The sequence below is a fragment of the Equus caballus genome, chromosome 7 (genome assembly GCF_041296265.1).
Source record: "Equus caballus isolate H_3958 breed thoroughbred chromosome 7, TB-T2T, whole genome shotgun sequence".
Taxonomy (NCBI): domain Eukaryota; kingdom Metazoa; phylum Chordata; class Mammalia; order Perissodactyla; family Equidae; genus Equus; species Equus caballus.
This window is the reverse complement of record NC_091690.1, coordinates 31929895-31954530: the sequence shown is the minus strand read 5'-3', so window position 1 is coordinate 31954530 and position 24636 is coordinate 31929895. Positions and strand designations below refer to the sequence as shown.

Here is a 24636-nt window from a genome sequence, read left to right as displayed (position 1 = left end):
GCGTTTATACCAATTTTCACATTAACTAGGAGCATAAGAGATCTCTTTTGTTCCACATTCTTGCTACTACTTGGTATATTCATATTTTACAATTTTTTTCCGAATCTTGAAAGTATGAAATTATATCTTATTGTAATTCTAATATGCATTTCCATGATTACCAATGAAGTCAAACATGCTTTCCTTGTTTTCTAGCCATTCCTGTTTTTCATTCTCTGAAAAGTTTGTATGGGCACACTGCATGATGAGAAATATCTGGCTGGCCATATGAACACAAAATTGTAGAATTACTGGCTCTTATCCCTCTACCAAACAAAATATTGGTACTAACACATAAGGCAATGATTTTGTTGCTTTGCCCTCTTCCTTATCCCAACACTGAGTCTAGCTAATTCCATGGGATGCCTCTGCATATAACTATATCCAGAGGTAAGAAGTAATAGCAAATGACTGCAAATTAATTTGACAATACGGAAATGTGTTTGTGTCCTGCATGAATAATGGTTTGATTCACCCTGTTTGGCAACATCAACATGCTGAGTTTCCTGATAAGAAAAGTATTGAAACAACCAGAAGTCATTAATGTAAGCTATTACCTCGTAACCATTTGCAAAATAAGTATTGTACTTCCTACATGTGTTTTCTATATGGCTTTGACATGTATGCATTTATGTGCTTTAGTTTTCTCCCTTCCATTCACTCTCTTATATTATATATAAGATGTGTTCATGGTAACTATATTCTTTTGTTCTTAGGTCACACAATGTTGAGTTAGAATTACTCAGAACCAGAGATGCAATCGTCATCACTCAGAGATTCCAGATTTGAATCTGGATGAAATGAATGGTGATATATTGGAATGGCTCCCTCTGTGAAGGGAGTGACACGAGGAAGAAAGTTGCATTGTATTTGGTGCTGACATCGTGTGTGTGTAAAAATGAGGGGAAGCATGTATACAAATGGTGCGTGATCAATCTAGTGGACTGGCCTGAATCTTTATTGGTTTACTTGTTTTCAAACATTTTGGCTGAGTTTCTTTTAAACTCCCTTCCTGTAGGTGGGACTGCCTTCTGCTATAAGAAATATCAGATGACTTCCCATTCACTCTAGCAAATAGGAAACATGGACATGGGATCTAGGCTTGGTCAATAAGATATATCAACCCAGGCTTTGGTTCAGAAGCAAGCAGCAATAAAAGGTACATACAAGATATACATACATACACGGAAGACAAAATGAATTCAGATGGTGACAATGCGTACATTACCAACACAGTTTTGAAAGGCAGGGCTGACAGTATGCCACCAGTGCTTTAAGGGGTTTGTGCCTGTGGTGATCATGGGCACTTGGTCGATCTGAGACGTGCATGAAAACAGCAGTGGGACCTTCACCAGATATTTGTTAGGCACGATTTTGCAATAATTCTACCTGGCTTTCGTGTTTCCTATTCCTTTTGCAAGCTTGATTTTTTTTCTTTACTGGTTTGTTTATTACATGGGTGTGTATGTATGTGAGGGAGGGTTGTGTTTTAACTGAAATATAAATTTTTGTTTAACTTGTTTTTTTCACATAAATTATATATTGTAGACATCCCTACAGGTCACTAGATCAATATCCAATCCTTTTATTTTCTTGTTTCTTTATGTATACAATAATTTTAAGGTAATTAGATTATAACATGTATGCTATATTATTATTTTTGTCTTTTAATATTTTTCTCTTTTCGTTACTTCCACCCTTCAATCCCAGATTAACAGCCTTATTTATATCCTTCAGCTTCTTGCTCTATGCTCCTATAATATACAAGTTGTCATTGTTTGCTTTACAAAAATGGCACAACGCTAACCACACTTCTGTGCATCATGTTCCCCCTACCACCACCTACTGAAAATATCTCATGAAAACCCTTCAAAGTTGGCTGGTGTGATTATAATTCAATCTTTTTCAAAGCTTAATATTTCGTGATGTAACAACACCATGATTGATTCAACCATTCTTCTTTAGGAATATTCATTTTGTTTTTAGTTGTTTTGCCAGTATAAACCATGTATCAAGACACATGCTTGAATAAATATACGTATCTACTGGTGCTTTTATTTTTATGAGACAGATTCCTGGAGTGGAATAACTGCATTTCAGAGTACATTTATTTTTAAAATTCAGTAACTATTGTAATACTGCTTTCTCAAAGACAGCAGTGCAACTACACACATTTATACCAACAATATGGAAGATGAAGCTTTTACCTTCATCCAAGCAGCAACAGATGTTGATATTAGTAACTTGAATAATTATCACAATTTGTAAAAGTTCAGACAAATCAATAAGAAAAAGACTATTACCTTAAAAGAAAGGAATTAATAATGCTCATGAAAGTCTAATTTACAAAATAAGATATACTTATGAAATATCATGTGTTTACTCATGCTTGCAAAAGCAATGAAAGTTATGACAGCAATAGATTCTAATTATTACTTATACAACTGGGAAATAATTATGTCTTTAGGTATTTCATTAGGAAAAGTCACTCTAAAACTCTAAGCAACAAAAAAAGTTTGGAAACTTAGATTTTTTGAACCACCTTAAAAAGATGGTGAAAAAGAGAGTGCTGTTGAGATGGAGAGTGTAAACAGATGATGACCATTTATGGATTCTGGACAATTTTAAGTTGAGAGTAAGCAGTTGTGAATCTATCTGCATGACCAGGCAGGGAGAGGGTAATTGAGTCCTCCTTTCCTCTTAGGTATAAATATTAGTTCCAGAAAGACATGAACTCTTCTCAGGAGTGCTCAAATAACAAACACGTGGAGAAATATATGCATGATTGTTAAAAACCTGTCATTACTCTCTTCCTGTTGTTTTTCTCCTCATCAGGGTCCTGAAGACCCAAGAGTAATCCTCTCCCCTGAGACACTAAATCAAGTTAAGCTCCTACCCATCCTGCCATGTTAGTTTCCGTTACCTGTACTTCAACTAGTTAGGTCCTTGAGGAGACATGAATCACTCTTTCTCAACAAGGAATCACAGTCATATCTGTTCTTTGAGTAATGATTTGCAAACTAGTGCCTCTTTATAGCATGTAGAAACTGAAAAATTTTGGGAAAAAACACCACAGATGAGTTTTATACTGAAATGAATCACAAGATGTAAGATGAGTTCTTAGAAAGGTAGATTTCTCTTATTTCCCTCTGTTTTCTTTGTTAAATTCCATTCACAGCCAAGGTACTTGGGGATTGTTAGACTTCCTTCTAAATTAGGTTATCTAGTCTCTCTCTCCTTCCCTATATACGTATAATTAATAATTGAGGGCCTACAAATAGGGACTAATTGCCACAGCTTGGACAAATGAGTCAAACATTGATGCCTCTGATTATTAATCTTTCCTAAAGCTCAGGCTACATTGTAATGCATGTGATGAAAATTTTTGTATCTCATCTAATCTGAATGTGAGATTGTCCTGGTGATGGGATCCTGCTGGTACAAGAGAGATTTTAGAAATACGTCTGTTCTACTATTGTGTTTTTCTCTTTTTGCTGAGAAAGATTGGCCCTGATCTAACATCTGTGCCAATATTCCTTCACTTTATGTGTGGATTGCCACCACAACATGGCTGAGCAGCGGTATAGGTCCATGCCCAGGATCCAAAACTGCTAACCTGGGCCACTGAAGCTGAGTGTGCTGAACTCAACCACTACGCCACAGGGCAAGCCCCTGTTTGTTCTACTTTTTGAGTTATGATATCCATGTAGGTGATTATGATAATTCTCTCTGCTATTTATTCTCTTATTTGAAAATAACATAGCTTTAATGCAGCTTAAGCTACATTGCCTGGAAATAGGATACATTTTATCTGGGCTTTGCTAAGAGCAGAAATTCTTGTTTTTCTCACATTGATGAGCCAGTTTCAGAGTCTTCTCTCATAGAACAATTAATACCAATCCTGAACGCGACAGTATTTTGGATTAAATCAATAACAGCATTTCTGCCTCACTTTTTCATTGTACAGAGTTCCAACTTTTCTTTACATCAAGCTGACATAGGTCTTTTCCTCTTGCATTGGTTCCATTTTTCCTGTCTCAGGTAGTAAGTTTTAAATAAGAATGATATACTTGATGGAACTGTCTTCTCTTTTGAAAGCATTGCCTGGATTTACAAGAACAACAAGTAGAAAATGAAGGAAGAGATGTCTCTAACATAACCAATCTTAGAAAATATTTAGATGTCTAGGATAGAAGGATGTATGTTAGAAGAATGTCTGCCGCATGGATTGTGGTTGGGAGAATACACATGGACTTTATGTTCTTAAAAACTCATGAAGGATGGTCTACTGCAAGAGAAGCATGAGGCTAGCAGTGTGTGAGGCTTGGTATTTTCTGGATAACACAGCAGATGGCAGGGATCCTGTTATAGAGTTGAGATTCTTAACCTCCTCTGAACGAAGTCTCTTTATAAGCAGATGGTGGTGGAAGTGAGACATGAGTACCAATATCAGTGATGAAATTTCAAACAGACATCTAGCTTTGAAATTGAGAAGTCTCTACAGCACAAAGAGAATTTATTTATTCTTCCTCCCTCTTTCCTTTCCCCACTTCTCTCTCTAAACATGTCTATATATATGTACATATATGTATATATTTTTATATGTGTGTATATATATTCATATATATGTATATATTTATATATATATATAGTATTACGGAATTTGTATTACAGAATTGACTTTCTTGATATATCTATCTATAGACAGATAAGGATAGACATAGAGATAGAGATAGAGATGATACAGATATAGATATATCAGATGGCCGGGTAGTTAGAACTTGAAGGTGGCCTCTAAAGCTGAGAACGATGCTCTCTGCCAAGAGCCAGCAAGAAAATAGAGCTACCAGTCTTAAAGCTTCAAGGAAATGAATTTTGCCAACAACCTCAATAAGCTTGGAAGAGGATCCTGAGCCTCAGATGAGAGTATATTCTCAGATGAGATTACAGACCCAGCTGACTCCTTGATTTCAACTTGAAAAACTGTAAGATATTAATTTGAATTGTTTTATGGTGCTAGGTTTGTGATAATTTATGATACATCATTAGAAATTAATACAAATGGTTTCTCTTACTTTCACTTGCATATATCTATGTGCCTCTATTTGTGTGTGTGTGTGTGTGTGTGTGTGTGAGGGAGAGACAGAGACATACAGAGAGATGATGATGATGAAATCATTCTATCACCTTTACAAAAGAAGCTTTGTAATAAGCAAAGTTGACTATAACGCTACCATAGATGATGCAGTAGCTACGTAGAGAATCGGTCCTCAGTTCCCAATTAAATACTGGATGTTCTTTATATTCCCAGAGGGAGAGGGACCATAGGTGTGGAGAAATGACACCCTGCTCTTTGGAATCTTCTGTGATATACTTCCCATCCTCAAACTGGCTTTTGCAGACACCTCTGTCAATGAGATGGTGATCTTTGTCGGGGTAGTGGCCTCAGGCTGTTTTCTCCTGATAGTGCTATCCTATGTGTCCATTGTCTATTCCATCCTGAAGATCCCCATCTCAGAGGGGAGACACAGAGCCTTTCAGACCTGCACCTCCCACTGCATTGTGATCCTTTGTTTCTTTGTTTGCTGTGTTTTCCTTTACATGAGGCTAGGCTCCAAGGATGCTGTGGATGGGGTTGTGGCAATTTTCTCCACTGTGCTTACACCTCTTCTAAACCCTGTGGTGTATACCCTATGGAACAAGGACGTGATGAAAGCTCTGTTGAAGCTGAAAGACAAAGTATCATATTCTCAGAACAAATAAACACTTGATGTAGATATGCTTATCTAAAAAAAAAAAGAAAAGAGTCCTATGATTTAATCATCAACATGTAATTTATTGCATGTATAGCTTTCAGTGTTAACATTTTCCAAAACTACCTACTCAGGACTATTTGTTGCATTAATTTTTCTGAGGAATTTTAAAAATCTCATTATATTTTTAATCATGAGATTCTTTTATTATGTAGCCAAATAAAAAATTATGTCGTAATATATTTGGTAATGTTTATGGCAATACGATTTGGTTTGATTTTTTCATTTAGGTAAAATTGACCTAAAACACTCTATTACGTTCAGCCGTATAACATAATAATTGAGACTGTATATATTGCAAAATGATCAGCACAATAATTCTAATTAATATCCGTCTCCATACAGTTACAAAAATTTTCTTTTCTAGTGATGAAAACTTTTAAGATCTACTCTTTAGCTACTTTCAAATATGCAATAAAGTGGCAAGCCCTGTGGTGTAGTGGTTAGGTTCAGTGCACTCCACATTGGTGGCCCCGGGTTCGTGGGTTCAGATCCCAGGTGGGGAGCTACACCACTCATCAGCCATGCTGTGGTGGCAATCCACATAAAAAGATAGGAAGATTGTCATGAATGTTAGCTCAGGCCTAAATTTCCTCAAGTAAAAAAGAGAAGATTGTCAGTGTCGCAATCCAATGTACACATCAGGATAGATGCGGAGAGGACTGATGGCCACTCTGAGTTTATTATAACCAGCGTTTCAATATATACATAGCTTACAGCTGTTAAACATACACAGGTGTTCTGGATGAAGTAATTAGCAAATGCCAAGAATTCTTAGTGATTTCTCAAGGAAACCCTCCCTCGGCTTCTGTTCTGATGTTATCATGTTATTGCTGTGGTCATATATTTTTATCTCGGAGCAGGCAAGGTCTCCTAGCCAACTGCCTCTCCTGCTCCCGATATCGATATCGTGTCTCCATCTGTGACCCCAGGTGACCACGCCTGTCTTAGGTTGCCCCGCCCTGGAGGTCATTGGCTGACCGGCCTTCTCACTTCTGGATCACAGTTTGTTGGCAAGTCTTTTCCAGTGATTATTAACCCTTCCTGCGTCAGGGGTGGCTACAAAGATTGACAGCAGACATTAGCTCAGCAATGATCTTCCTCAGAAAAAATAATGCAGTAGAGTATTATTAACTATAGTCATAACGCCGCTAGCAACTACCCATCTGTTCTCTGTATCTATGAGCTCAGTTTTTGTTTTTGTTGTTGTTTTAGATTCCATCTATAAATGAGATCCTAAGGTATTTGGCTTTCTCTGTCTGGCATATTTTACATAGCATGATGCCTTCTAAGTCCATCCATGTTGTTGCAAATGGCAAGATTTTCTCTTTTTTTCTAAGCCAGAGTAATATTACATTGTGTGTGTTTGTGTGTGTGTGTGTGTGTGTAAATTTTTGTTTACCAATTCTTCATCACATTCTCTTTATCCCATCTTCTGTCAATGGGCACTTACATTATTTCTATATCTTGGCTATTGTAAATGATGCCTCAATGGGCACAGAGGTGCAAATATCTTATTGAGTTAGTGTTTTTGTTTTCTTCAGACAAATACTCAGAAGTAGAATTGCTGGATCCTAGGGTAGTTCTATTTTTAATTTATTGAGGAACCTTCATACTGTTGTCCATAGTGGCTGCACCAATTTACATTCCCACCAATACACCAATATGGCACAGGGGTTCCCTTTTCTTCACATCCTCACCAACATTTGTTATCTGTTGTCTTTTTTATAATAATCTAGGAGATGTGAGGTGATATCTAATTGTGGTTTTGATTTGCATTTCCCTGGTGATTAGTGATATTGAGCACCTTTTCATGTACCTGTTGCCCAAGTGTATGTCTTCCTTAGAAAAATGTCTATCCACATCTTCTGCCCATTTTTTAATTGGATTGTTTGTTTTTTGCTGAGTTATATAAGTTCTTTATAAATTTTCGATATTAAGCCTCTGTTTGGCAAATGTTTTCTCCCATTTTGTAGGCTGCCTTTTCATTTTGTTGATGATTTTCCAATGTTCTGCAGAAGCTTTTTAATTTGATGTAATCCCACTTTTTTATTTTTGCTTTTTGTCTTTGCTTTTGACATCAGATTTAAAAAAAACACAATTTTGAATGTGGGTTATTAATTACAAGATCAGATAAACTTTTTCCTTTGCCAGGATTCTCATGTAAAATTAGGGAATGATTAGAAAAGAAGAGGGTTCTAAGATATGGAATGGGGAATACTGCCATGATTTGGATGATGAGGTGCCTGAATTCCAAACCCCACACTGAATCTCCCTGCCCAGAAAGATTAGCGACTCCTGTTCTGTTTGATGAGGCTGTTCTTGCTTTGCTTGGGAATTCAAAAGGCCTCACCTTCAAAGGGAAAGATAGTTTTCCTCAGTGATATACCTCAAGTGTCCTTCCTGCCTCCCCCAGTTTACCTGCTCCCCACATTACTTTTAGACAGATGAACATAATTCCAAAGAGAAAAGAATGTCATTAAAGATTTGAATTAATTATCACTATGAACATGCTTTCCAGAAGTTTTACACTCATTGTGCTAACTTGATCAGATAATAGTAGTCTTATACCGTTTACTTACTGATGGTTGGCTGACACTTGCACTCAACAGTGACTTATGCTAAATAAAGATATAGGAAAAAGATGTAAGGACTTGAGAAATTGGAATGTGGAAGTGAATTTCCCATGTACAACCTACTCCCTCATGCACAAATCCTGTGGCCTGAAAGGATGAAGAATTTATTGTTTTTGATCAATGCTCTAAGAATTATACTGAGGAACAGAAACATCAGAGGCCAAGAAGATTGATTGGAATTGAGATAGTTAAAATGAGCTTTTACTTATTAAAATATTTAAAGATTATAAATAGTGGGCTCAAACTATCAGACAAGAAGTGAGGAAAGTTATCAGAGTGGGTAGTAAGAGCAATATGGTAGTAAACAGGGAAACTAGTAAAGAATTTTTCCAAAAAAGAAAGTCTGTCCTTCTTAATTAATATAACAAAATTCTACCAGGTCTCATAAAAGAGGCCAAAACCGAGCCACCACGAGTGTCATTGCCCTTATCCACTTCCCTGGTTGAGTCAGTTCATTGATTCAATGCCATTTTCAAAAAGGACAGGCCAAATATTCTCTATAGTAAGAACATAAGCATGTACTGTGCATAATCTTCCTAACTTTCCCCCAAATGGACCTCTGTTCCTTCCATGGAGTAACTAGTCAAGGGAAATAGCCAGGCTGTTTTTAATGTATTGAACTCTGGCTTTGTCAGGTAATAAATGGAGCTCTGAACCAAGTCCACCTTATAGAACGTCATATTATCCTAAAATTGCTTCCTACTTCATTAGTGTAGAGTTGGAATTTACGTTCTCAGCAACTGAGGCAATCTCCACGTTGGCTTCCTGAGCCTAAAGTAACTAGGGACTATTTTTATAGAGAGGGTCATGTGGAAGCCCGAGGTCTCCAACTTTCAATAAAAGAGTCATAAAAATTTTGTCTTTTGGGATGCTCATGGAGATTAATACTACTAAAAGAATTAAAAGATTCAGGATAGAAATTTCTATCACATGCCCATTAACTCTGCAGTATTACAGGTGCAGAATGACAGAGAATTGTAAGTTTAAGGAAGTAGTGACTTATATCATAGCTCCTGATCTAGATGTGGTCTTATTAGATTATGTCAGTAGAACAATTAGCACAGTGGTCTCCAGCTGATAAATGCTTTTAATTTGTAAAAGTTACCAAATACAAAAAGTGTCATACATAAAAAATTTACACATAGATAATACATATATACATGCACTCAGATATAAATACATGCATATATACATACACATATATAATAATGACAAAAATGCATGTAACCACAATCCTATTTTTTTTTAAAGATTTTTTTTTTTTTAATTTTTTCCTTTTTCTCCTCAAAGCCCCCCAGTACATAGTTGTATATTCTTCGTTGTGGGTCCTTCTAGTTGTGGTATGTGGGACGCTGCCTCAGCGTGGTTTGATGAGCAGTGCCATGTCCGCACCCAGGATTCGAACCAACGAAACACTGGGCCGCCTGCAGTGTAATGCGCGAACTTAACCACTCGGCCACCGGGCCAGCCCCACAATCCTATTTTTTTCACCACCAGTAGTCACAATATATATGTGCCCCTTTAACTTTTCACCCTCTCCACACCGCCTTGTTCTCTAGTACCCACTAATCTGTTCTCCTTATCCATGTGTTTGTTTATCTTCCACATAGCAGTGAAATCATATGGTATTTGTTTTTATCTTTCTGACCTATTCATTCAGCACAATCTCCTCAAAGCCTATCCATGTTGTTGCAAATGGGATAATTTTGTCTTTTTCACAGTTGAGCAGTATTCCATTCTGTATGTATACCACACCTTCTTTATCCATACATCCATTGAGCACTTGGGTTGGTTCCATGTCTTTGCTATCAGGAATAATGCCGCTATGAATATGTGATGCATACATCTCTTTAAATTGTTGATTTCATGTTCTTTGGACAAATATCTAGTACTGGAGTAGCTGGATCCTATGGTAGTTCTATTTTTAATTGTTTGAGAAATCTCCATACTCTTTTCCACAGTGGCTGAACCAGTCTGCATTACCACCAGCAATGTGTGAGTCTTCCCTTTTCTCCACACACTCTCCAACATTTGTTATTTCTTGTCTTGTTAATTGTAGCCATTCTGATGGTGTAAGGTGATAACACATTGTAGTTTATATTTGCATTTCCCTAATAATTAGTGGTATTGAATATCTCTTCGTGTGCCTGTTGGCCATCTGTATATCTTGTTTGGAAAAATGTCTGTTCATATCTTCTGCCCAATTTTTGATTGAGTTGTTTGTGTTTTTGTTGTTGAGATGTATGAGTTCTTTATATATTTTAGAAATTAACCTCTTGTCAGATATATGATCTGCAAATATTTTCTCCCAGTTGATGGGTCATCTTTTCATTTTGTTCATGGTTTCCTTTGCCTTGCAGAACAAAGCTGAGGTATCACAGTTCCTGACTTAAAAATATCCTGCAAAGCTATAGTAATCAAAACAGCAGGGTACTGGCACAACAACAGACACAAAAGTCAATGGAACATAATTAACAACCCAGAAATAAAACCACACATGTATGGATAGCTAATATTTGACAAAGGAGCTGGTAACATACAATAGAGGAAGGAAAGTCTCTCAATAAATGGTTTTGGAAAAACTGGACAGCCATATGCAAAAGAATGAAAGTAGACATTATCTTACACTATACACAAAGTTTAAGTCAAAATGGGTTAAAAGCTTTAATGTAAGACGTGAAACCATAATGCTCTTAGAAGAAAATAAAGGCAGTACACTCTTTGACATCAGTCTTAACGGTGTCTTTTTGAATACCATGTCTACTCAGGCAAGGGAAACAAAAGAAAAAAATAAACAAATGGGACTACATAAGACTAAAAAGCTTCTGCATGGCAAAGGAAACCAACAACAAAATGAAAAGACAACCCACCAATTGGGAGAAGATTTTTTCAAATCATATAACCAACAAGGGGTTAATTTCCAAAATATATAAAAAATTCATACAACTCAATCACATCAAAATGAACAACCCAATCAAAAAATGGGCAGAGGATATGAACAGACATTTTGCTAAAGAGGATATACAAATGGTCAACAGGTACATGAAAAGATGTTCAACATCACTAACTTTTAGTGAAGTGCAAATCAAAACTACATTGAGATGTCAACTCATACCCATCAGAATGGCTCTAATTAGCAACACAAGAAATAACAAGTGTTACAGAGAATGTAGAGAAAAGAGAACCCTCATACACTGCTAGTGAGAATGCAAACTTGTGCAGCCACTGTGGAAAAGAGTATGGGGATTTCTCAAAAAAATTAAAAATAGAAATATCAGAGGATCCAGCTATTCCACTACTGGGTATTTATCCAGGAACAGGAAATTAATAATTTAAAAAGATATATTCATCCCTATGTTCATCATAGTATTATTCACACTAGCCAAGATGTGGTAGCAACTACCCATCAACAGATGAACAGGATGAATGGATAAAGAAGTTATGGTACATGGAATACTACTCACCCGTGAAAAAAGACAAGATTGTGCCATTTGTGACAATGTGGACAGACCTTGAGGGTACTAGGCTAAGTGAATAGGTCAGACAGAGAAAACCAAATACCATATGATTTCACTCATATGTGGAAGATAAACAAACACAAGGTAAAGGAGAACAGATTAGTGGTTACCAGAGGACAAGGGGTGGGGGTGGGCAAAAGAGGTAAAAGAGTACACATGCATAGTGATGGATAAAAACTGGACTGTTGGTGGTGAATATGATGCAGTCTACCCAGCAATTGAAATATAGCAATGTATATCTGAAATTTACATAATGTCATAAGCAAATATGACCTCAATAAAATAATTTTACAAATCAACTGAGTGATATGTGTCTGTGTGGATTCCATATCAGCTTCCATTCATCTATATGTCAATACTTATGACAACTGCGAACACTCTTGATTACTATGATTACAATACTTATCACTATCTTTAAACACACAAGGTGTAGGTCTCTGTTGCTACTATGTGCACTATGTGCCTACTATGTGCACCTTCATCCCACAAGGCCACCAGCTGCCCCTTCAATATTCAAATCAGTGTTTTGATACTTTACTTCCTTCTAATCTTCTTCAGATATTCCCTTGATGCTATTTGTACATGATCTCTGTAGTGGAATATTTATTTCAGTAACATTAAGGAATTGGAAGAGCATAAGTTTTGGCACTTTCATCTCTTGGTGTCTCCCAGGACCATTCCATTGAGAAGGAGCTGCTTTTATAAGTGCTATCTCTGGGCCTCTTTAAATTTACAATCTCTATAAAGGTCTTTGGGTGTTATTGTGAGAAATACTTCTGCAAGTTTCAGTAACAGATTTGTGTAAATCTCCTGAAGACTATCTTTCTTGGGCTTCCTTTGGAAATGTAGGAAGGGTGGTGGGTTATCCCTTAGTGATCTGGTTCCACTTTATGCTGCTCATTAGGAGAAGTTTCCTTCTCCACATTTGGGAAATGGATATTTAACAGCGAGCATAAACCAAAGAATGTCATAAACTAGTGACCAGTCCCCTTCCTTACTTTACTTTGTAAGTATCACCTGCTTTGTCTTCTAAGCTACGCTTTCAACCAGACAATTTTACCTGAAAGTTTCACAGGTACTTAATGAAAACATTTCCAAAGTTAGACTCTTCATTCTACCCTAAGAAGTTACCCCTATTACTTTGTCTCTTTTGTTGAGTTATGTTACAGCTGTCAAGGCATGCTGAACATCTCACACAGTTGCCTCCTCACACAGTTGGCTACTATTTGCCATCCATTGCATCACCTTCAAGTCACGCTGCTACTGCCTGAACCTGGATTTTCATGCTTTTTTCTGATAGGCAGATGAAAAAGCTCTCTAGTTGATCTTTCTGCCCTAAAGCTTATCTTCCTCCAATCTGTCTTCCATGGTCCCACTAATTGTATCTCTAAATATAAATGCTATCATATTATGGTTACATCTGCTGCATTACAATAATCCCAAAATGTGCAAGATAAAAATTATTCTTCCTAATGTTGTATGCAAGTTTCTTCTGGATTCCTCTAATTTTCCGACTCCTCTTCTTATTCATACTATACTATTTTTATACTGGGACTGTAAGCTCCTTGAAAAGGAGGTCTATGTCTGTTCAATCTTTGTACTCATAATGCTAGGCACACAATAGCCACTTAACTCATATTTGCATATTGAATGAATAAAAAGGCGGATACAGGATGGAAAGAGAAAAAAGAGAACATAAAAAATGTACACAAAAAAATAAAATGTAACTCAAAGTTGTTTTATCTAACCCTCTAACAATTAAAATACTAATATCGTACAGCTTTATTCAGTGGTCAATATTCATATTAGCTAAAAACTCATCACACAAGAGATCTTTATGTTCTTGGAACTGTTCAAGATCTTCACTGTGGTGGTGAGTATCCAAACTTACACAGGTGTTAAAATTTATACTCCTTAACACACACACACACAAATACAACTGGGAAAATCTGAATAAGATCTGTAGATTATATCAACGTCAATACACTGTTTGTGATATTATGCTATAATTTTAGAAATTATTACCACTGGGGGAAACTGGGCCAAGGTAGACAAAGGATCTCTCTGTATTATGTCTTACAACATTATATGATTCCTCCATTAATTAAATACAAATTTCAGTTAAAAAAAAGACAGATATTTACTATATATATCACCATTAAAAATCTAAATGACTTTCACCGTGGTTTCACTTAATACATATTATTATTATTATATTGAATCTAACAAGCATATTTTTAAGTTAAAACTAATAATGCTTCTCTCTTTGGGCACCATTACACGTATCATAACATACCCTGGCTGATGCTACACTTGTTTTTCTCCCTCACCAGATGATGACTTACATGAAGACAGAGATCTTGTCAGTTCTTTTTGAAAATCTATTGTGTATCATTTTGCTTAACACTCAGTAAATGTCCCATAATATTTTGTGTTTTTGTGAGTTAAATAAAATAGTGTGATGTTACAAGGAACTGAAGAATCCAAGGGAACTGAATGGCTATGTAATTTTGGTCTAACTTGTTCTCAGTTTTCTCCTTTGCAAAATGAGTAGGGTTAAATAATTGTCCACACAGATTTGGTTTACTGGAGTGAACACTAATAATCAACCTCTTACATAGGTCACTGTTTCATGGTTTATATAGGTCATGCTTTCATAGTTATTTATTATTTGTCCCCTGTTTACTTTAAAAAATAATTTTAAGATTGTTAAAAATAATAGGTTTACACTTAAGGTAAAGGCAGGATCTATGTAAACACAGAAAGGAAAATCAAGACAGTTATAGCAGTGACCAATAGAGTACAAACAGTGAATAAGCAGACAGATATTTATTTTCAAAAATCTTGCAGATCAAAGTGAAAAAAACTAAACAGTTACATAATTTTCATTGGCTCATATATGTGAATAAAGCCTTTCATCTTGATAATCAAGCATTTTTGGCCAGATATTTTCTAATGTAAAAATCCTATCTTATGGGTACTGTATTGTATAATGTATTTTGAATATTATTAATGATTTTTCAATATAGAAAGCTTATAAGGGGAAAGAAAGAGCTTTTTACAAGTTTTCATTTAAATTTCACAAAATAAAATATAAGAGTACTGTACTGGAGAGCCATTCTGGAAAATATTTATGTAGGGGATAGAAGTAAACCACATCTCTCATGATTTACTTGATAGAACACACAAAAAATAGAACAGGCCATTATCCTTCCTTTTAGATTATCACCATTAAAAGGTTTCTTAATCTGGGATTCTGAGAAGTATTGAACAGGGGAAAACTTAAAAATCATTAAATTTTCATTAAAAATTAAAACTGGGTACTTGGAATGTTCCTTAAAACTAAAATACTAATGTTGGTGGTTTAATTGAATTATAAGTAAAAAAGAAGCTAGTCATATCTGTCCTTTATTGATTATTTACTCCGAAGGAATACTGACTCATTTTTCACCTTGAGCAGAGCTTTCTTCACTTCCTTGTTCCTCAGAGTATACACCACAGGGTTTAGAAGGGGTGTCAGCACAGTGTAAAAAACTGCGACGACCCCATCCACAGCATCCTTGGAGCCGGGTCTCAGATAAATAAAAGCACCAGGGCCGAAGAAACAAAGGACCACAACGCAATGGGAGGCGCAGGTCTGAAAGGCTCTGTGTCTCCCCTCTGAGGTGCGAATCTTTAGGATGGAACAGATGATGGACACATAGGACAACACTATCAGGAAAAAGCAGCCTGAGGTCACTACCCCGATGTTGACAAAGACCACTATCTCATTGGCAGAGGTGTCTGCACAGGCCAGTTTGAGGATGGGCGGTGCATCACAGAAGTAATGCTGGATCTGGTTGGACCCACAGTAGGGCAAACGGAACGTCAACATGGTCTGGAAAGCAGAGTGTACAGAACCAGTCAGCCATGTGGTTGTGGCCAGGAGGGCACACCTTCTCCCACTCATCATGCTGGTGTACCTGAGTGGGTAACTGATGGCCAGGTAGCGGTCATAAGACATGACTGTGTAGAGGAAACATTCAGTGCTCCCCAGGAAGTGGAAGGCATAGAGCTGGGCCATGCAGCTGTGGAAGGAGATAGCCTTGCCTCCTGGGGAGACCAAGGTCATCAGCATTTTGGGCACAGTGACTGTGGAGAACCACATGTCAATGAAGGACAGGTTGGTCAGGAAGTAGTACATGGGGGTGTGGAGGTGGGAATCCACCGAGATCACCAGCAGGATGAGGAGGTTCCCCACCACAGTGAGTACATAAATCACCAAGAAGATCCCAAAGAGTGGAGTGTCCAGAGCAGGTGCATGGGGAATGCCCATGAGGATAAACGTTGTCACGAGGCTCACGTTTGTCATTTCTTCTCATCTATAGTGCTCTGTTCCTATAGGAAGGAATGCAAATCCAATATTTACTGAGAACATATTTTATATGAAATATGGCAACTACATTTTCCCTGATGGAGAATACAAGAGGCAGGTTGGTATTTATGTTTTTCATAACACTTTTGCTTTAACATGAGACTTTGAAGAGGAATGGTCACTTCCTTATTTCAATACCAAAACCAGCCAAATAAAAAAGAATCAGTCAAATTAAAAAGGAGTAAATTCATATAAAATCTGCCAAGTAGAAAAGAGGAGTCCTTTTCGTATGGTGGTTTCTGTAGAAATTAGAAAAGATATACCTAACTAGCATCTTTCCAGCCTTAACACACTTTCTAGGGATAAACCTTTGTCCAGGGATCTCTCTCTCCTTTTCTCTCTCTCACACACATATCAACACATACACGTACACACACACACACACACACACACACACACACACTGCCAAATATACAAATTGAGTCTCTGATCATCAGAGAACACCACTACAAATGTAAATTTGTAAAGGAATTTTCATCCTTGATGACTGAGAGAAAATTCCTTTCTAAAGCTCTCTAGTCAACAGCCTGTGTCAAGGTGGGACCCCAGCAGTGGTTTAGCATTACTTGGAGCCAGGCTCCTCTGTCCAAACATAGACCATACTCCCCTGATCATCTGTGAAATCTGACACCAAACTAATGCAATAATGGTCACAGTACCATCACTTTCCTCAACACCTCTCATCCTATGTTTATTTCTAACACAATTTGTTTTATTATTTCTCCCTCCAGGATTTTAAGCAATCAATCACCTTCTAAAGTGTGATCTAACTGACTCACGATATATTTCGAGAGGCCCACAAGGAATTAGATCTGCTTACACAGTAAAGAGGACTAAACTGTATCTCTGGTGTTTGAGTTCCAGGACTGAATATTTACATTTGCTATAAAACAGACACAAACATGCTTTTAAAACTAAAGAAAAAATATCTAGTCTGAAATGATTTTTATTGTTTCTAGGATTTCAATTATTCCATGACTCAGACTGCAAGTTTTTTCTTTCTTTCCTTTTTTTTTTTTTTTTTTTTGAGGAAGATTAGCCCTGAGCTAACATCTGCTACCAATCCTCATCTTTTTGGTGAAGAAGACCAGCCCTGAGCTAACATCTGTGCCCATCTTCCTCTACTTTATTTTGGGACACCGGCCACAGCATGGCTTGACAAGTGGTGCGTAGGTTCTCACCCAGGATTCAAACTGGTGAACCCTGGGGGTCCAAAGCAGAATGTGGGAATTTAACTGCTGTGCCACTGGGCCGGCCCCTCTTTCCTTTTTTCAATGATCTGAATTTCCTTGAATTTATATATTCAAAGAGAAAAGAAATAAAATGGTATGAAGAAATGAAGAGAAATCTGGTTGTAACCTGGAAGTCTCTGACGGAAGAGAAACATTTCTACATGAATTCTAAGATGGTTCTACCATAGAGAGTAATATAAACAGCACATTCCCATTTTGGAGTTTCTAATAAAAACAGACCTTTTCTGTTGTTTCAATTCAGAGTAATAATGCCAAGATTTATAGAGAAAGCACTTTACTGATGGCATTCTTATAAAATTTTGAGTGTTTTATAAAACTATGCAAAATTGGCCCTGTAGCCATGACTTAGGCAATATAAGCCAAAGCCGAGGAAGAATAGACCTATGACCATAAACACATCATAATCACACTAAAATTTCCAACAATGAAAAATGCTAAAATTTTGCTACTTACCAATTTGACAACAAAGTTCAAGATTTAAAGAAACTCTGTCTTTAAGGGGAAAGATTCTTCTTTTTCTTGCATAGATGAAACCACAAGAAGAACAAGCTATAGACAAAAACTCATCTTAAATAATAGAGATTAAAATTGATTTCATATCCCAGGGGATATTACATGGCCCTTGAGTCCCTATGGATGAGGATAACGTTTCCACATAATGGTAAATACTCAGAATTTTTTTCCAAATGCCTTTAAGTTGGTTTTGCATTTGATGGGCCATCATTCCTTAAGACATTTTGTTTAGCCAAAAATCAATTTCCAAAGTAAATAAGCATGATAGTCTGGGTTTGAAAATTCCTTGTTCTAGGAATGATTTACTTGTGTTTTTTTAAATTTTTTGTTCTGTTCTCTGATTTCTTCTTTAAATTCACATGTGGAAAATATAGGCTTTTATCCCAAAAGGGACAATTTTCTGGTGAGGTTCATAGTCCCTTTGATGAATCTTTTACTTTCTGGTGATTATGGCCAGTCACAAAAAGGAGCTCTGAAGTTGGTTTGCTCCAGGGATGTTCCCAGCATTACTCTTCCCAGATAAACATCTTACTAATTAAACTTTCTCCGTCTGAGACCTGGCAGACCGCAAATTCCCAGTCAGGAATGGATGATACCTCTACCTCACCTTGTCTGATTCAGAGATTTTCTCTCTTTTCAGGGACTTCTGCCTTTGTACCTTCTATCTTATAAACTTAGAATATATTTAGACTTTCTGTGAAAATTGATTTTTTAAAGCTTGATTAATATAACTAAAGAGACGGAAAATATGCTTTTCTTCTAGAAGTAGGTTATGTATTAGTTATCAGGAAAAGATCTTTATGAAAACAAAGAGAAAATCTGTTCTAACACAGTGGAAGCTCAAAGCACCATTCGTTTTGGAGAAAGAAAATTGCAACTTCACAAGCATTTTGTGCTAATAGAAATGGACTTACCTGTTTTTGGAGACTATCACTTTCCATAAGGTGGGTTTTGAGAAACTAAAGCCCCCTGAATTAGTATTTCTCTCAATTTATCACATAACCCAATTTTCTGATTTTGGCTATCCAGTGTAAGTCATATATAATCAATGTAAAATCACATTCTATCTTGAAAGGCTACTTCAAGAATTATTTGCAATTTAGCTCCAGTTAATATATTTCAAAATCTCTCTATAAAACTCATACTAAAGATTTTGTTAATTTAAACTTCTATCCAACTTCACTTACATACCTTATACTATTAACTTCTATTTGATTCTCTTTGGTTATATAGGTATAAATTCATATAATCTTATAAAATACTAACTTTGTCTTTTGCTTTCCAAAAGTAAACATCCATTCTTTTTTCTGTCTTACCGTATTGATCAAAACCACTATGGCTGCCCAGCAATTATTGTTTGGGGAATATTTAGATTTCTTAAGAGTGCTGCACAACATGTTCAGTCCCCTTTTCCTTCAAAAGATAATGACATTTGCTGACTTTTACCTTGTTCAGGAACAAGAAAAGAATGAGCCATCTTTATAAAGACCCAATGATGTTCTAGGTGATGAATGCGTCAGAACTTCTAACACCAAGAATTCTCCACTGATAGTCGTTTACACATAGAAAAAGGCACAGCTGAGTCCACCTTCACATTCTTGCGACTTCTGCTGATACTCTAACAAGACTAGAGAGGAGTAGAACCCCATGCACTTATATTTGCCATACTCATTCTTCACTGGGTCTGCTCTGCTGGCGAGTCATTCCTCTAACATTATCTTTTTTTCAAAATTGATTTTGCTATTCAATGCCTTTTGCATTTCTACGTGCATTTTAGAATCATCTTGTCATTTTGCGTCAAAAAGCCTGCTGGGGTTTTCAGTAGAATTGGCTTGAATTGATAGATCATTTTGGGAGAATCGACATCTTAACTACATTGTGTTTGACCCATGAGTACCATAAATCTCTTTCATTTCTCTCAGCAAGGTTGTATAGTTTCAGTGTTCAGGTCAGGCCCATCTTTTCTCAGATTTACCACTATTTTCTATTTTGATGCTATTTTAAATGGCAGTTTTAATATTTTTAATTTCTGATTATTAATCCCTAGTAAATAGAAATACAACTGATTTTTTTATATTTGTCATATTGCACAACTTGGCTAAGCTCACTTGGTTCTTGCAGCTTTTGTAGATGTTCCATCAGGTTTTCTACATTGATGATCATGATCATGTTGTCTACAAACATAAACAGTTGACTTCTCCTTTATAATCTGAATCACTTTCATTTCTTTTTCTTACCTAATTGCTCTGTCTAGAAACTCTAGTATAATGTTGAATAGAAGTGGTGAGAGTAGATGTCCTTGTCTTTTCATTATCTTGGGGTGAAAACATTTGGTTTTTTGCCATTAAGTATGATGTTAGCTGTGAGCTTTTATAGTTTTTGTTTTTGTTTTTCTCTTTAATGAGTTGAAAATGATCTCTCTTATTCCTAGTGAGCTGAGAGGTTTAACAGGGATGGATCTTTGGAATTTGTCAAATGCATTTTCTGCCTCTTTTGAGATGATCACATAGTTTTCTTTTTTTAGTTTGTTGCTATGGTGAATTATATTGTGAGTTCTGAATATTAAACCAAATACATTTCCAGAGTCAATTCCACTTGATCATGATGTATAATCATTTCTCATATGTATTGGACTTCATGTGGTAAAATTTTAAGAATTTTTGTATCTATTTTTTAAAGAATATTATTTGGTAGTTATTTTCTTGTAATGTTTTTGACTAATTTTTGTATCAAGGTAATGCTGCAATCATAGAATGACTAGGAACAATTTGTACTAATTCAATTTTCTAAAAACGTTTGTATAGGAGAGTGATGTATGCATCATGGCAGAGTGTTTTGTTCTCCTAGGCTCTCCCACCTAAGACACAATGAAAAGGACATTCATTAACTAACAGAGGACATATGCATAACACAAAAGACATCTGAGAGATCTACACAGCCATACCTCTGAAGGTGGAGGTGCTGGCTCCCCTGGAAGGCAGTGGAGGAGGTAAGTGGACTTCCTTCCCCTCTGTAGCTGCAGCAATCTAGGCTGTGTGAGCTTCCATATTGGCCAGTGCAAGACTCTGACAGGAGAGGGGGAAAAATAAGCCCTCTGTGGAAAACGTTTCTGCTCTCAGAATTGCTTTCCAGCCTGTGGAAATGGTCCACACAGAGGTTGTTAAGTCACCCTGTGGGTGCCCCCACCAAGTGGAGCAGCCCCGGTGAGCTGCCAGTGAGTGCAGAGTGGGAGCATGGGTGGGAAAGAAGGTGCCCCTTCCTCCTCATCCCACCTGGCGCACTGGTTCAGCTGGTCAGACAGGTCAGGGGATCCCCACCAGAGTACCTGTGCCTATATGTGTGAAGCAGCAGCAGCAAGATGCAGAAAGCACTATTGGCACAATTTCCAATAGATGGGCACAACAGCCAGGGGTTACGGAGGGCTCAGAAAACACAGCTCCTGCACCCCCAGTGGTGGGAGGTGGAAACTGTGACAAGATACCACCAATATTTGATGGCAAATGTCCACCCCATCAAATAGAATGAAGAAATAAATTAACGCTACAGACCAAAAGGAAAATAAAAAGTATCCAAAAACCAATAATGAAGTCACAGAAATTTGCAATTAAATGACAGAGAATTCAAAAAAGTTACCATAAAGAAACTCAACAAGTTACAAGAAAACTCTAAAAGACAGTTCAAGAAAGTCAGGAAAATAATTAATGACCAGAGGGAATTCTTCACAAAACAACTTGAAACACACACACAAAAAATGCGAAACATAAATTTGGGAGATGAAAAACACAGTGAAAGAAATTTTAAAAAACTGAATCCTTAAATAACAGAGCTGACATTATGGAGGACATAATTAGTAATTTAGGGAAGAGAAATATAGAAATGCTTCAGGTGGAGGAGGAGAGAGAAGTAAGACTAAAAGAAATGAAAAAAGTTCTCTGAGAAATATCTGACTTAATTAGGAAATGCAACATAAGGATTTTAGGTATTCCAGAAGGAGATGGGAGGGAGAAAGCTGCAGAGAACTTATTCAAAGAAATAATAGCTGAAAACTTCCCAAACCTGGGGAAGGAGCTGGAATTACATGTAAATGAAACTAATACAACTCCTAATTACATCAATGCAAAAAGACCTTCTCCAAGGCATATATTATTAAAACTGGCAAAAGTCTATGACAAAGAAAAAATGTTTGGGCCGGCCTGGTGGAGCAGCAGTTGGGTTTGTACATTCTGCTTCAGTGGCCCGGGATTCACTGGTTTGGATCCTGCTTGTGGGCATGGCACTGCTTAGCAAGCCATGCTGTGGTAGGCATCCCACATATAAAGTGGAGGAAGATGGGCATGGATGTTAGCTCAGGGCCAGTCTTCCTCAGCAAACAGAGGAGGATTGGTGGCAGATGTTAGCTCAGGGCTAAACTTCCTCATAAAAAAAGAGAAGATAAAAAATATTAATGTCAGCAAGGCAGAAGAAGTTAACTTACAAGAGAATCTCTATCACACTTTCAGTAGATTTCTCAGCAGAAACCTTACAGGCTAGGAGAGAGTGGAATGATATGTTCGAAATACTGAGAGATGATAACTTTCAGCCAAGAATATTCCATCCAGTGAAACGATCCTTCAGATACAATGGAGAAATAAAAATTTTCTCAGCTAAACAAAAGCTGAGGAAATTCATTGTCTCAAGATCCCCCTACAAGAAATGATCAAGAAAGCCCTCATGTCTCAAAAATAAAAGAAAGGGCTCACAAAGACTGAAGCAAGTAGATAGATAGGTAGTCTAAATCAGAAAATTACAACATTCTTATCAGAAAATGTTAGCAAACACTTATTTATAACATTAAAGATAAAGGGAAAGAAAGCATAAAAAATAACAATAAACACTTCATTTTACTCACAAACTCACAACACAAAAAAGAATAAGTTGTGACAAAAATAACTTAGGGAAGAAAAAGGGATGGAATCTGCTTAGGCTAAGGTGATAAGAGGCTAAGAGAAAATGGACTATCTTCTCTATGAGATCTTTTATACAAACATCATGGTAATCACTAAACAAAAAATAGAACAAGACGCAAATGATAAATAAAGAGAAGGCTGAGAAAATCATCATAGAAAATCACCAACTGAATTGTCAGTCAGAAATACACAGAACAAGAAATAAGGGAAATGCTGAGGAACCAGAAAACAGGAGAGAAAATGACAGTATTAAGCCCTCATATATTGATAAGCACTCTAAATGTAAATGGACTGAATGTGCCAATCAAAAGACAGAGAGGCTGGATGGATTACAAGACAAGACCCAACAATGTGCTGCATCCAAAAACACATCTCAGCTCTAAAGACAAACACAAGCTCAGAGTGAACAGATGGAAGATGATACTCCATGCTAATGGCAAAAAAATAAAAAATAAAACAGGTCTTGTCATACTTATATCAGACAAAGTAGACTTCAAGATAAAAGAGGCAATGAGAGACAAATGGGGGCAGTACATATTGATAAAAAGGACGCTCCCCCAGGGGGACATAACACTTATAAATATATATGCCCCTAAGAAAGAAGCACCAAAGTACACATGGCAACTATTAACAGACATAAAGGAGAAATTAACAGCAACAAAATAATAGTAGGGAACCTCAACACTCCACTTACATCAATGGATACATCATCCAGACAAAAGTTCAACAAGGAAATAGTGGAATTAAATGAAAAACTAGACCAGATGGATTTAAGTGATATCCATAGCACACTCCATCTAAAACCAGCAGACACACACATTCCTCTTAAGTGTACATGGAACATTCACAAAGATAGACCATATGTTGGGAAACAAGGCAAGCCTCAATAAATTTAAGAAGATTGAAGTTATATCAAGCATTTTTCCTACCATAATGCTATGAAACTAGAAATCAACTACAAAAAAATACTGGGAAGTGACAAATATGTGGAAACTAAACAGAATGCTACTGAACAACCAAGGGATCAATGAAGAAATTAAAGGAGGAATCAAAAAATATATGGAGAAAAAAGAAAATGTAAATACATCATACCCACTCATATGGGATGTAGCAAAAGCAGTCCTAAGAGGGAAATTCATAGCAATATAGGCCGACCTTAAAAAACAAGAGGAACCTCAAATAAGCTATCTTAAACTACACTTAACAGAAGTAGAGGGGCCGGCTCTGTGGCTGAGTGGTTAAGTTCGCACGCTCTGCTGCGGTAGCCCAGGGTTTGGATCCTGGGTGCAGACATGGCACCACTCGTCAGGCCATGTTGAGGCAGCATCCTACATCCCACAACTAGAAGGACCTACAACTAAGATATTCAACTGTGTACAGGGGGGTTTGGGGAGATAAAGCAGAAAAAAAAATTGGCAACAGTTGTTAGCCCAGGTGCCAATCCTTAAAAAAAAAAAAGAAGAAGAAGATTGGCAACAGTTGTTAGCCCAGATGCCAATCTTTT

The 24636-nt window shown here is 36.8% G+C and overlaps 1 protein-coding gene and 1 pseudogene across 1 annotated transcript; one reads left to right on the top strand and one right to left on the bottom strand.

Annotated features, from left to right (window-relative positions):
* On the top strand, positions 5398 to 5802 carry OR10G9NP (olfactory receptor family 10 subfamily G member 9N, pseudogene; annotated as a pseudogene).
* Positions 15422 to 16357, bottom strand: OR10G7 (olfactory receptor family 10 subfamily G member 7). Its single transcript, NM_001391505.1, has one exon. It carries the CDS (start codon positions 16355 to 16357, stop codon positions 15422 to 15424), a length of 936 nt encoding a protein of 311 aa, NP_001378434.1.
* Positions 16358 to 24636: the final 8279 nt, after the last annotated feature.

Bases quoted from the DNA above. Each gene is read 5' to 3' on its own strand.
- OR10G7 (NM_001391505.1), bottom strand. From the start codon at position 16,357: ATGACAAACGTGAGCCTCGTGACAACGTTTATCCTCATGGGCATTCCC.